The following is a 14,689-nucleotide window of genomic DNA, read 5'->3' on the forward strand; positions in this document are numbered from 1 at the left end:
ATTAACTGCCAGACTGACAACTTACTGCTAATATCTCTAATAACTACGCTATCTTTCACCTTCACTTTCTGCCACTCGCGCTCTCTCATTTGCTCGTCCACTCATTCGCTACGCACACACAGGACACACAGGGAACGAGCCAAGCGGTGGTTGTTACTGTGCCAATATCATTAGTTGTGTATTGATATTAATGACCGTGTTAAATTTTAGTAGGGTGGTAGTAGGTTATTCATTCTGCAGCGGAGGTGTGACGAACACAAGGGAATACTACAGAATGTCCGGGCGCCGCACATCAGAGAGTTCTGCCTTTTGCGTTCCATCACTTACCTTATTAATTAACATTTAAATAATAGTTTTTTGACAATAGTTAATTGATTCAGAATCTTTCACGTCCACATTGCAATGCATCTAAGAATAGATTTTTTTTCTCCCACCCCTAATGTTTATGTAGTATTAGCGTGCTAGGCTAATGGTCCATGAACTGTTACTGTATATGCGCGCACGTGTCACCTGCCCAGCACTGTGCTGTTAACCAGAAACACCACAGCTACAAGTTATTCTTACATAGTCTGTTGGCTACACACAGCAACCATTGTCGCTGGCTTCCATAATGCTTTCTACTGTTTGCTAACCCTGTTTTCTGGCATGTTCGTGACGTCATATGCAACACATCAGAACCCCCTTGTCTACTGGCAATGTGAAAGGAATCAATCGCTTATTTTTAGCGGGTTTACCTGCATATACCTGCTAATTGTGGTGTTAAAAAAGGTTATACGTAACATCTGAAGTGACAGCCTGCAGGCTCTTGGCACTCAGTGGCATGTAGTTGTTGTTAATGTATATACTTGTTTGTGCTCATTGACTGTCAGCCTGTTTTCTTTAATCTGACACTTATTCTTGTAGCATGGACTCTGTGCCCAAACCCAGCATGGCTCTGCCACCTCATGCCATGGCCCACCCAAGGATGCCAATGGACCACCTCTCTGGGGTGAAGCACATGCCTGTGATAGCCAGAGGTTCGCCAGTGTACACCCAGACACAGCTCACTGAGATGTGCTATGACACTCGCCCACCGCCCTCTGCTTCTCAGTATGAGCCCCCACAATACCCCACAGGTAAGGGTCAAGTAAAATGAATAATGCATAGTGTGTGTGTGTGTGTGCGTGTGTGTCATTTGCGAAAGGGATGTTTGTAATAGTCTACAATTTATTGTCTCAGGGTACCCCTACCAACAGCCACAACAGTATGTTCCTCGGGATTACATGCGTAACCCTCCTCCACCCAGTGAGTCAGGACCCCTTTACCAGGATCCCTACCCTGGCTATGGCCCTCCAGAGCGCCCCTATCAGGCCCCTCACTCTGGCCCACCCTTCTCCTACCCTCACCCCCCACACCATGACCGAGGTCGCCACGGGACCTACACTGGCCCACCTCCTCCTCCGCAGCCATACCCATCTCAGAGGGATAACCTGGTCAGAATGAGTCCCGCACCTCTGGAAGTACCCCCGCCAACAGGACAGGCTAACTCACTTTACCACCAGGAGCCCAGTGCCCGGGATAGATACCCTCCAGATGGCTACTATCCACAAGGTGCTCAGCCTCCACCCATGCGGGCATATGTCAGGGTGAGTCTGTTTGGATTGTTCTTACTTTTAGCTGTTTGCCTTTTAACTGTAGTTACAAAACACTAAAATAAATGCTAGGAGTTAAGCAGCAATATTTCTGTGTGCGTGTCTCAGGGGCCATCATATAGTGGTTCTCAGCCCAGCCTGGACTACCTGCACCGACGTCGGCAAGAGCTGTTATCCCAGCTGGAGGAAAGGAAGGTTATCTCTCCTCCACCATTCGCTGCCTCCCCCACTCTTTCTCATCCCTTCCCCAGCGACTACCCTCCAGAGGTTAGCACTAAGTGAATTTCAAGAATCAAGAGCTTTAAGTGACATTGTGATGTAATAGTTACATCACTGTGACTGTGAACACATGCAAGTATTGGTTACAGCACTTGTCTGGATGCTCTGTGTCTGCAGTACGGCGAGGAGAGCTCCAAAACCATGATGAAATGCAGAGAGCCGGACTATGCCGGACAATACTCTCCCTGGTCTTGTGAAACCATTGGCTCCTACATTGGCACAAAGGATGCCAAACCCAAAGACGTTATGGGTCCTGGTACCATGGAAATGATGGTGAGTGCAGATGTTAGTAACCATGTCAGTATTTTCCCATTAGGGGTCGGAAAGTGATGCATTGTGCATTAATAAAGGGGAGCATGGAGAGGATAACAATGCAACAAGCTTAATTTCTGAATGATTGAGGTGAGAAAAAATAAAGAAAGGGGCTTTTTGCCTCCTCAACCTCTTCCTAAAATCTCCATATTATAACCCCTCCTCTCTGTACCCTGCTCTCTCCCTCCGTCTGTCAGAATGTGGAGGCTAAGGGTCTGAGGGAACCATCGATGGAGGCTCCTCGGAGGGGTGCTGAAGTCAAGGACGATGACCCTATTATCCCATTTGGCCCCCAGCCCACTGTATCACGCTTTGGTGCCATCTCCCGCACCCCAAAGATGGGCTACCAGACCACCGCGCCTGTACAGGCTATGGTCTCCAATCCCCAGAATCCAAACTCTAAACATATGGCCATGCCAGGTAAGACCCCTTGTGCACAACAACCCATGGATGACTGATAAACAGATATCAGAGGTTGATCTTCTGTTTTTGTCCACACTTGACTGCTGCCACCTCTTTTGCAATGTGGTCTTTTCACATAATTGTGCTGTTCATCATTATAGTTGTCATGAATACATTTATTACAACCATTTTACCCCCTCGCCTACTGCAGAATACACATATGGAGGCCATGGAGGATGGGGTGGAGCTTCATACCCCTCCCACCAGGCTGCTTCCTCCTCTCAGGGACACTTTAGTGAGCGGTGAGGACTGCATTTGTTTTTCCCTGTCATCTTTTTAATATTCCTATGATATATGAGAATACTAATAGGAAGTGAAAGTTTGTGGTTGTGTAAATTTCTCACTGTATTTCACCCTCACAGCCTACCTACAGCAGCCCCAGACAGAGAACTGCTTAAGATTGAGCTGCAGCAGGTCAACCAGCAGATCACCCAACAGACCCAGATGCGAAGCATGGAGGTGTGTATCCTCTCAAATTAACGGAGGACCTACAAAGGTCTGGAAAGTTCAGAAATTGATTTGATCAATTCTGCGTTTTCAAGAAATGTTTTTAAACGACTTCATATTTGATGTATTTATAGCTCTATCCTTTCATGTGATTGATTTATGGTGAAGGGTAAAAGCAGTCACTATCTTAAATATATTGTACCCTGAAACATCTAGTCTCAAAAAACTTTCCATTTTATGTTGTATTTCTTCTAATTATTGCCTTTTCCACATTGCATCCTTTTCACTTCTGTCTCACTCTTACAGCCTGCAAGTAACTCTTTACTGCTGCAGAGGGAGAACAGCACATTGGCAGGCCAGCCTGTGCAGCCCAGCCAGGGCCAGGCAGCAGCAGCCCAGCAACAGCCCAAGTGGCCAGCAGGGGGCGCAAGTACAACAGCTGTCTCCAGCGAACAGCTAAGCCTTGAGCTCCACCAGGTGGAGCGAGAGATCGGCAAGAGGACCCGTGAGATGGCTTTGGTGAGGGGGGGGGTCGAGCTATTGCGCAATAACAAGGGATGTAACATACTAACCATGTATGCTGAGAGAATTTGGGAAGAGGGGTGGAGGGTTATTAATGAAAAGGTTCTGTGATGATTGGAGAAGGGGACGCTTAGTGACATCTCAACATCCAACAAAATGGATATTTAATCATGTATCATAACACTGTCTCTGCACAATATACATGAAAAGTCAGTTTTCTACAAGAATCCCTTCAGCCTGTCCTTGTGGAAGCTGTGGTATATGTATATATGGTGTAAATCATAAAATGAAAGAAATATACTCAACAATGATTAAAAAAAGCCATTTTTCTTTAGTCCATGTAATTTTGCAACACAGTAATCCGGTTGAGACCTAATTCATTGATATATTAAAATATCGATCTATCTTTACTGTGCTGTGTAGCTCATGCCAGGCAAAAAGCCAATGCGTACGGTAACAATGACGATGGAACTCTTATCTTTGATTGTTGATTGGCCACTTCCCTTAGCTATGACTAAACTAGTAAGATTCTGATCCAAGTACTCGTGGTGCAATCAATGTTAGCAGCTGATCTCATTACAAACTTAACTACTAGTCTCAACTTTACACCCTAACTTAGCAGATAACTTGCACACATGTAGCTGGTGCAACCCAGTTGTAATCTGGGCCATGGCTGAAGTCTTCATAATGACTGATAAGAGGTCAGTTGGGTCAGATAAGCACAACATTTTCTCAATTACGGAATATGTAAATGGGTGTCTTTCTAGGTACTAAGCATGTTTTGTCCATCTCCAAACCAGGAAAACCAAGTAACCCATGATGTTCAGCAGTACAAGATGAAACCTGCAGAAAATGGGCAACCAGAGCACAAGACTCAGCTGGAAGACATATCCCTGGCTCTTGGGTGGGTAAACATGGAACATAAATATGTGTGTATTCCCATTATCGGCCTGACATATTGTCAGTATACGTTATTCTCATGGGTTCTTTTATCGTCTTACCTTTATTCAGCGAGGTGTCAAACGGCTCCAGCAGCCTGCAAGAAAGTGCAGTGGGCGGGTCCATGCTGTCACTGACCAACAAGACGTCTGCACTGAACCTGTGCTCTGATCCTGGTGCCACTGGCTCAGAGATGCAGAAGAATGGCGTTGTCCATTCCTGCTCTTAGGCAGTACACACTTGCACACACATGCACACACACACACATACACACATGCACACACTCAAGATGCTCAATTGAAAAGCATGCACAGGCACACATACATCCATTCTATTTAGAAGATGAGCAGTATCTGCCGTGATATGAATTTTCTTTCTTTTTGTTCTGTGAATGAGCTTTTTTTAATGACTTTCCTTGCCTGGAAACCAGAGCATATGATAACATTTCTTGTGTGTGTTAATTTTTTTCTTCTTTTGTTTTCTTTCTTTCTTTCTTTTTTTGTACCAGGATTATAGATTAACAAGGCTCACAATAGGTATATGAGGAAGAGAAAATGGTGGTGATGGTGACAATGGTACTGAAATTTCATTCAAAAAGGGCAGGCTTATTCCATCCTTAATAAACACAAAAACATAGTAAAATATTTGATTGATCCTCCCCACATAAGAGTTTGGGTTTTATTGTATCAGCATACATGTAGATGAGTGGTTAGATTCAGAGGACTAGCACTAGTAGCACCTATCACATTGCATGCACTGTGAGGAATTTCTCCTGTCGCAATCTGACGATCTATGATGGTATTGTAGTGTCGCTTGGTACTCACCCCCAAAATCGTAAAAAAAAAAAAAAAGAAAAGAAAAAGTGCCCAGATCTAGATGGTCTGAGGAGGGAAAAGCAGTATAATATTCCACCAGTATTCAGCTGAATGGTGATGCAAGGTGTTTTGGAAATGACTTCTGCACCACATGCACGTCCTCACCTGCCACAAGAAGTATGATTTTATTAGTGCATTTTATGAACACATCATATGTCTGTTTCATACTTGAAAGCAATATATTATATATTTAATTGAAGCATTCTGTTTTAAAGATTGCAACAAGTCTTTTTGATAATGAGCTTTCCACATGTTTTCTATAAGGGAATCTACGATGTGCTTCTCTTGGTTGTGGTGTGACCTGATGTGGTTTGGTTGTAATGCCTTTCGCCTGTGCTCTGCAGGGCTGCATTCAGCCCTAGCCGGTTATGTTGTTAAAAATTTCAGGGCATGCTCAAAAAATAGTTGTTGTGGGGTTTTTTTGGGGAGGGGGGGTGGGGGGTTAATGCACATGATCAGGCTGAGAGAGAGAGTACATCTTTCTGACTCAGGTGAATGAGCGTACACTTTATAACGTCAGGGTAAATGAGGATTTCCCTCCTCAGAGCTTCTCCTCTGGCCACACAAAAGGCCTCCCCATTGGGATTATCTTGTCATTTGTTCTCCTAACTTCTATGAAGTTGCCTTCCCTTGTGTTTTTGTTTTTGTTTAATTTTGTTACATTTATTCATGCATTACGTTGTTACGATTTGGGGGGTGTGGCTTACCCAGTGAAGGCTTTGTAGAGCTAAGTTGAACATGTGTCTTCATCATCATAAAATGGCTAAATTCCAAGCAAATCCCAGGCGTATTATTTGTACTATTAGAAAGGTAACTTTTAGCTACACAATACATTCAAGGTCATGTTTACAGCTGAGGACATTGGTGTTGTCTACTGACGGGTAAACAAAATAACATTTCAAAAAATAGCTGTCCGCAAATATCAGAATTCATAAATTAATTGATATTGCATTGGAAATATTTAAACATCTTTACTGGTGAGTAGGACAATATTCTGTTCAACCTTTCACATTTTTCTTTTCACACCCTGATGACATCATCACCACCATTACCACTATTAAGGCTCTTTCTCCATCATGTGAATTGTTTACTGCTGATGCTCAACACGCAGCTCTTTGCCTTTTTGTAAACAATAAGCATGAATGGCTACAGTTTTACAGCTCTGCTGAGAGCGAGCGAGTCCTTGTGTTTAAACGGTTGAAGGATAGAGGAGATGCCCTGGGTCATGTCGTTTTATTTTAAACGGCGCGCCTTCGTTTTGGTCAGACGAGGGGTACTGAGAAACTGACATGAGTTTGACAAATCTCTGATAACTGATGAGTCAAATAAATAAAGACACGAATGTTTTTGTGTCCCACATCCTCATCTGGGTCTTTCAATGGGTATCTCTTCCAATTTGTCAGCGCCATGATAGTGGATGTTTGGGTTTTTCTTTTTCAAATTTTCCTAGCACAGTTCAAGCCTCTGGCTGCTCCTCGCTACATTTATTGTTTAGGTACACAGCTCACTTATACATATGAGTATGTATACATACATTAATATACTAAAGCACTATTAATGTGCCACCTCTTATTTTACTCGCTCAGCATTTATATTAAATGATCTCTACTTAGAATCAGCAAAAAGGTTTTGTTCTCGTTTATTTTTTTTTGTTTGATTTGTTTTCTGTCCACTGGTTGCCAACACAGACTTTATCCTTTCCCAGATGAAGGACTTCTGTGCGCATTGATGTGTGTTCACTTAATCTTTTGTGTTCAAACAAAGATGTTCTTTATAGACTATGCTTCCGAAGAAGACAAAATTCTGTAACTTTGGAAAATTTATGGAGATGTTTTGTGTGTGCTAGATTGTATTGTAGAATATGTACCCTAAGTTTTTTATTTTTTTTTCTTCCTCAAAGTGTGCTGTACTGGGTGATAGTGTTGAGGTATTAGAAAAGTGTTGGGGGCTTTTCCCACCCCCGTCCTCAAGAGGATATTCAGGAAGTCTCTGATAAAAGGTTGGCCTTAAATCCTCTTGCAATGCTCCCTTACTTTGTTTGCTTTAGGAGCATGAGGTGATCTCAAATAGTAATTTACACTGAATTGGCATGGTTTAGAGTCATACAGATGGACTCTAGTAGATCCCCCCCCCAATCCCTCCCTTGAAAAAGTCATACAAATCTGCAATAATGCAAATCTCAAGATTTGAAGCAAAATTCTGTATTTTCATTATTTTTTTTAAAGAGTTGTTGTTGGCCTAGCTGGGTCCATAGTCTTTATTTTTTTTTCCTCTTGTTTTTGTTTCTGCAATAGTTGAGTAAATTTACCGACCTGCAAGTCTCACAGTCTTTAATGCATCATCTGACCTGATGTGTATTCAACAGCTATAAGAGCATCCGAGTGACATTCACACAATTTTTGTTCTTCCTCTTTGACTTTAACTATTTACCAGAAATTTGGCAAACTAGCTTAATTTTGCGGTTATAATTCCATGAATTGGCAACATTTAATGGTGTTAATTCAATACGTTGTTACTCACTCTCGAAGTGCAAGTCAACCAAAACTATCACAATGCTGATTCTACCTGATAGGTCCCTGCTGGTCTAAATGAGACCACAGCACCTTTAGCTTAGCAGAACTGACATACAATGACGTATGGGGTGGTTTTACTATCTAGTAAATAGCAAAGATGTTCATTTCAATCTCCTGTGTGTTTTTGTTTCTGAGTGGAACTGCTGCCTCTACCCCTCATTTACATAAATCTATTAACCCCCTCCACTCCCACCCTTGACCACTGAACTCTGTTACTGCTGTTTGAGGCTCACATTTTATTCCCTGACTTTCTGGGGAAATTCGCAAATGGCTATTTTATATGATTACTCCCTTGTAAAATATCTCTTAAATTAAGGTACAGGTTTGATTTCAGCAAGAAAAAAGAAGTTTTTATATGTATATTATACTCCATTAAGGAATGTCTAGAATTATCTTCCTCCAATGTGGATGTAGCCATTATTACGCCATTTTATGACTTTGTAAGAGAATTCACTGTGTGAAAATTGGTTTGCATTTTTGTATAATACAATCTGCTTTTTTTTTCGTTTGATACGAGAGGAAGGTCAAACTGGAAGTTTGAAGAGAGAAAAAAAAAATGAACCTGTGAAATTAAAAACAAAGTGTAACTTATGTACAACAGTGATTCTAAGCTGAGGGGGAAAGATTAAATGATATTGCTAACTCTGAATGTTTGTGTCATAGTTTTTAATTTTACCAGAGTTCAGTTAAAGAGCAACTTTGCCTTTGAACATTCACCCTGACCTCTAGCCACTTTATGTGATGACGTAAAGTGCGTTAAATGTTCAACAGACAGTCACTGCATTTCTCTCATCTGGTATGAAACTACTATTCAATAAGTAAATTTCTACCACATCAGCACAGAATGAATAAAAAACAGATACAACTTAACGTAAAGGTGACTAACAATTCAACTACCATGGAATTGAATTAGCACCTCTATAATCCATTCTCACCTAAGGTGACTGCTAATTCTTGATCTTGAAAACAGCAGTTGACAAAACAATATGAATCCAAGGTCCACTTACTCTTTGAACATTCTGAGTGTCTACTTCAGCAGATGGTTTGCTTAGTTGTCAAAGAACTATAGATCTTAACACATTCCCTGATTGATAATGAGCATCTGAAGGACTTCTTGTCAATGTTAGCTCAACTTTTAAGGCCTTCATCTCCTAAATTCAAAAGCTCCAGAACGAGAGAGTAAGTGGATTTTGAGTTGATTGTTTTGTCATCAAATATTGTATGCTGTGGACTTGGTACAAAGAGAATTTGTTTTCTACACTTAGATTTAATTTGAAAACTAATCCATCAAATGGATCCAAGTTGTATAGGTAGCGTTCTTGGATTACTCATTGTGCTGAATGTTATTGGAGCCTCAAAATATGCAGAATATGAAAATGTGCTCATGCCCACCACTAAACACATTTCACGCTGGTTTCACAAACACCAAGATAAAATGTCTGACTTTCCCAATCACCCATTCAAAACATTACTGAACATTTATCTAAAGCACAGTGAGGAATACTGTACACTCAAAGCTTAGAAGGATTTCAAGAAGCATTGATGCTATTCTAATATTTGTATATTTGACTATACAGAATTTTTCATAGCTCTTGGGGTCATACTGTGGCTCAGTTTCTGTTTAACATGAAGCCCACACTGCCCAAGTCCCTTTAAAATAGTTACCAAATCATCTGTTGCCACTATTTGAGTTAAGGTGCAGCCATTACTGTACAAAGAGGGGAGAACATCCGGGAAGCGCAATTAATATAGCAGGGTGCTGATAAAACATACAAGATGGGGACTGCACAAGATTGTAAAAGACTTCCGAGCAAGTGTTGAATTGACAGGAGTATGAGCAGTATTATCATTTATAGGTTGTTTTTTTATGCCTCTACTATACCTGACCAGGTTCTGTTCTACATAACAGACATCAGATGTAGATGTGTTTGTTGAGACCTTTTAGACAGGCTATAGTTGAGAATTACCTTGAGGTGCTGGTCAGCTAGACTTCTTAAAAAGATTTTTAGGCTTTATTTTATATATTTCAAGAGAAAAACTCTGTTGACTTTTGTCTAAAGAAGGACTCGTCTTGCACTGCTCTCAGTCTTTACTACACTGAACAAAATTATAAATGCAGCACTTTTGTTTTTGCCCCCATTCATCATGAGCTGAACTCAAAGATTTTCTCTATGCATACAAAAGGCCTACTTCTCTCATATATTGTTCACAAATCTGTCAAAATCTGTCAGTGTGCACTTCTCCTTTAGATAATCCATTCACCTCACAGGCATGCCATATGAAGATGCTGATCAGACAGCATGGGTATTGCACAGGTGTGCCTTAGGCTGGCCACAATAAAAGGCCACTGTAATGGCTCCATTCTAAGAGGAATACATGAATTAATATCACTGTTTTTTTAGTAGCTGTGCCGGTATTTTCTACAGATATATTGAATTTGATGTTTATGAACTGATATTCATAATAGAGCAGAATAGCCTCTAAACCTGACTAGATATGAAACATTTTAATATTAGTCTGACACCAAAATAATCGGACACTGTTTTCTTCCTGCAAATACAATTCCCATTCATTTTCCTTTTTATTTTACCTGACTACCCCAGCGGATGCAGATCTGAGCAGGTGAGTGTCCATACTTCTGTGCCAGCTGGATAATAGTGGGGCTGCTAAGGGCTTGACCCTTGGCCAGGGGACAGTACCTCTGAAATGCAATGCTCTCCTGACGGCAGTTCTCCATAAGCTTATTGGGCTGCTGGAAGGGATCCACCTGAGGGTGGATGAAGTTATTGGTTTATATAACGATGCTTATGATAACAGCTGGCATGTTCTGGTTGATACTCATGCGACCCAAATTCTTTAAGTAAAAATTGCTAACCCCAATTGTACGGCACAACCCTTTAGGAACACAGCCAGAAAGAGATGTTAGAAAATAAATGAAATGCTATACTCATTATGTATTGTAAATATGTTGATTTGTAACCTGGTAATTTCACAGGTTGAGGTGATTACTGTATCCAAAAACAATTTAAACATTTGCAACAACACTGGTTAATAAATCAACTAGTAATTTATATGTTACGAACTTGTATTTCCTTGTATTATTACCTTCTTCATGAAGTTCTTCCAAAGCTCTCCAGGCCTCAGCTCTCAAATCTCTGTTACAGCGACCAGGCTGCATGTAGAGGCCTTGTTGCAAGAGGTGAATCTATGAATTTAACAGTTGTTTTCTTTCAATACCATCATACGACTTGAAAACTAAAGAAATCTCACAAGGTCTCACATGGCGCAGAGCAGTTTTTATTGTCAAAGTGGAACATACACTTTATAAATAAATATTTAAGCGGCTCAAAATCATCATTAAAATCTTACATGGGTCAAACTGGGCATTGCTTGTTTGTTTTACATCAATAATTTCATTAAAACTAAAGTTTTTATTACAATAGCTTCAGGGAATGTAACCTAGTGACTCAAAATCCAATCCAAAATGTCTTTAGAGCAAGCATCATGGATATCAGTGCTTTGTCTACTTTATGAAAAAAAGGTTTTGTATTTTTATCAATGGTTTTTGTGTCACATTGTGAACACATTATAAATACAAAAATAAGAACGTATTTAGACAAACTAAAAACTGGCTGTGGTGATTGCAAACTAGTATAAAGCATTTCACACAGTTGTTTATGGTCACTTTTACTTGGGCAGATCTGACATTCTTTTCCCTTGACTCTTTTCTCTCCTGTTGTTGGGTTGTGGCTTTTGCCGTCCAACAAGCTGAGGTAACGCTGTTGATTGTCTGGTTCCCCTTCGTCTAAGATTAAAGATTATAAATCCAACTCTGTCACTGAATCCTCATCCAGCAATACATACTACTACTAGAGAGCAGGTTAGTTATAAATCAGGCCAACATGACAACACACACTTGGTCAGTACGTAAAACATTGCATTTATTTCCTGAAATATAAATACTACAAGGACAGATGAGGTGTGGTTCACAGTACTGTACACTGTTTACCTGAGAGAAATAACTGATAAGGGTGAAAGGGTTTTATACATTTTCATAGGAAATGCATCCTGGTCATTTCAGGGGTAAAAAATAGGTACAGTAAATAAACAATACTGCAAAACAAATCTACCTACTAGTACAAATAAAGTAACCTGACCATGAACTGCAAGTCCTCTGGTAAAGCCTGTAAATCTAGGAGTTAGGAAAACCTGCAAATTTTGCAACACAAACCTGCATCCTCTGTGACAGCTTTATTTTAACAAAGGCATTTTTGTTTTTGCTAAAATCACCTTTTCTATGTTGCCTATGATTGTAACATCTAGTCGTTCTTACATCATCATTTTTATATTAGTAGTTACAGTATTTCTATAAAGTAAGGCACTTAAAGACCTTTTGGTCCTTTTGTTTGTCTTCACAGAGCTGAGTTGAATGAGCTTCACATGTGACACACAAAGCTAATGATCAACAATCTAATTCAAATCATATTACAATCTCAAGGTTAGTTCTACTGCCAACTGTTACCGACAAAACCAGTTCTAGGGCAAACACACTCTTGAGTTTTCTCACGTAACGTTACTCCACGTTTGTTGGATCCCAAGAAACACGTCTTTCATCATGTAATCTGCCCAAAGCGGCCATGTCCGACTCCTCCAGCTGGAACCCAAAGACCTACAGGATGCGTGCGAGAGAGGTAACAGGTGAAATGAGAAAATAAATGGCTGTGTCATTAGAGATGAGAAATTAAGAGTTGGCTTCAGATTGCCTCACTGCCTGCTCTCCTGAGAGAGAACTGGTTATTGTTACTAAATTTTACAGAGAACTATTTGAATTAATCCCATCTTGAACATTAAACCATAGCTAAGCTAACAACAGAGTAAAAGCCTCCTCAGTTTTCCATTTGCTGTCAGTTTCATTTCAGGCCTATGCTAGAGTATTCTGCTTAGCACCTTATAATTCATTTTGTCAGATGCATTTATTAAAATGTGTTTCAAATTATGTATGTTAACCTTTTGCCTTGTTTCTATTATTTTTACATGTATGTGTGTCATCACACCTGCTTGACAGGTCTCTCACAACATAATTAATCATTCTTAGCCTTTTATACAGTTAGAACATTTCATGAAATATAATGCGCAGTCATGTTGTGCTCTGCATTTCTAACTCACTTGACAGTTTTCTTGTATCCTCTTCTTTTTGATGGATTTTGGTATTGTGACAACTTCATTCTAAGGACAATTAGAGAAACAATAGCATTGTGGTTAGAACACTTACACATAGAGACAAAACGTGTTAGGCCAAATCAACATAAGGCAGAACATATCTCAACAATGTGACAACCTGAATACTCCAGCGGATGCAGATCTGAGCAGGTGTGAGGCTGTACTTTTCTGCTATTTGGAGAACAGTTGGGTCGCTGAGGACTTGACCCTTGGCCAGAGGACTGTACCCTTCAAACACAATTCCCTCCTGACGACAGTACTCTATCAGTTGATTGGGCTGCTGGAAAGGATGGTACTCGACCTGATGGGTCATATCATTTTTAACGTATCATACATCATAAGCAAGTTATGTAGGCACTTGAGCTCAACATTTACTTGTATACTCCAATGCTATTATAAACAGTACACACCAGATTTTTTAAGTGGAAAAGGCACCCTACAAGATTCAGGTGTACAAAGGTTATTGGGGCAGGGAGGAGGGCAATACTCTCTTTCTACTGCAAGAGAAGCAGTATAATTTTATGGATGGAAACTATACAGTGGGTACGGAAAGTATTCAGACCCCTTTAAATTTTTCACTCTTTGTTTCATTGCAGCCATTTTCCAAAAATCAAAAAAGTTCATTTTATTTCTCAGTAATGTACACTCAGCACCCCATCTTGACAGAAAAAAACAGAAATGTAGAAATTTTTGCAAATGTATTAAAAAAGAAAAACTGAAATATCACATGGTCATAAGTATTCAGACCCTTTGCCGTTATACTCATATTTAACTCAGGTGCTGTCTATTTCTTCTGATCATCCTTGAGATGGTTCTACACCTTCATTTGAGTCCAGCTGTTTTTGATTATACTGATTGGACTTGATTAGGAAAGCCACACATCTGTCTATATAAGACCTTACAGCTCACAGTGCATGTCAGAGCAAATGAGAATCATGAGGTCAAAGGAACTGCCTGAAGAGCTCAGGGACAGAATTGTGGCAAGGCACAGATCTGGCCAAGGTTACAAAAAAATTTCTGCTGCACTTAAGGTTCCTAAGAGCACAGCAGCCTCCATAATCCTCAAATGGAAGACGTTTGGGACGACCAGAACCCTTCCTAGAGCTGGCCGTCCGGCCAAACTGAGCTATCGGGGGAGAAGAGCCTTGGTGAGAGAGGTAAAGAAGAACCCAAAGGTCACTGTGGCTGAGCTCCAGAGATGCAGTCGGGAGATGGGAGAAAGTTGTAGTAAGTCAACCATCACTGCAGCAATCCACCAGTCGTGGCTTTATGGCAGAGTGGCCCGACGGAAGCCTCTCTTCAGTGCAAGACACATGAAAGCCTGCATGGAGTTTGCTAAAAACACCTGAAGGACTCCAAGATGGTGATAAATAAGATCCTCTGGTCTGATGAGACCAAGATAGAACTTTTTGGCCTTAATTCTAAGCGG

At 40.5% G+C, this 14,689-nt stretch overlaps 3 protein-coding genes across 5 annotated transcripts in view; 2 read left to right on the top strand and 1 right to left on the bottom strand.

Moving 5' to 3' along the window:
• The window catches only part of rc3h1b (ring finger and CCCH-type domains 1b), a 19,110-nt gene extending 13,233 nt beyond the window's left edge, over positions 1-5,877 (top strand). Inside the window, exons 11-20 of the mRNA XM_046051474.1 lie at positions 904-1,115; positions 1,219-1,625; positions 1,740-1,898; positions 2,028-2,183; positions 2,420-2,642; positions 2,836-2,926; positions 3,047-3,143; positions 3,438-3,650; positions 4,454-4,557; positions 4,665-5,877. Coding sequence (XP_045907430.1) covers positions 904-1,115; positions 1,219-1,625; positions 1,740-1,898; positions 2,028-2,183; positions 2,420-2,642; positions 2,836-2,926; positions 3,047-3,143; positions 3,438-3,650; positions 4,454-4,557; positions 4,665-4,821 — 1,819 coding nt within the window. The 3' untranslated portion in view covers positions 4,822-5,877. The remainder of the gene's footprint in view (positions 1-903; positions 1,116-1,218; positions 1,626-1,739; positions 1,899-2,027; positions 2,184-2,419; positions 2,643-2,835; positions 2,927-3,046; positions 3,144-3,437; positions 3,651-4,453; positions 4,558-4,664) is intronic.
• The window catches only part of ece2a (endothelin converting enzyme 2a), a 181,317-nt gene that overhangs the window by 123,796 nt on the left and 42,832 nt on the right, over positions 1-14,689 (top strand). The window lies entirely within an intron of this gene.
• Positions 11,961-13,597, bottom strand: LOC123972186 (uncharacterized oxidoreductase YtbE-like). The gene is made up of 3 exons (XM_046051488.1): positions 13,379-13,597; positions 13,207-13,266; positions 11,961-12,709 (listed from the first exon to the last, which is right to left on the bottom strand). The coding sequence occupies exons 1-3, from the start codon at positions 13,571-13,573 to the stop codon at positions 12,614-12,616; spliced, it is 351 nt and encodes a 116-aa protein (XP_045907444.1). The 5' UTR covers positions 13,574-13,597; the 3' UTR covers positions 11,961-12,613.

The sequence above is a fragment of the Micropterus dolomieu genome, linkage group LG06 (assembly GCF_021292245.1).
Source record: "Micropterus dolomieu isolate WLL.071019.BEF.003 ecotype Adirondacks linkage group LG06, ASM2129224v1, whole genome shotgun sequence".
Taxonomy (NCBI): Eukaryota; Metazoa; Chordata; class Actinopteri; order Centrarchiformes; family Centrarchidae; genus Micropterus; species Micropterus dolomieu.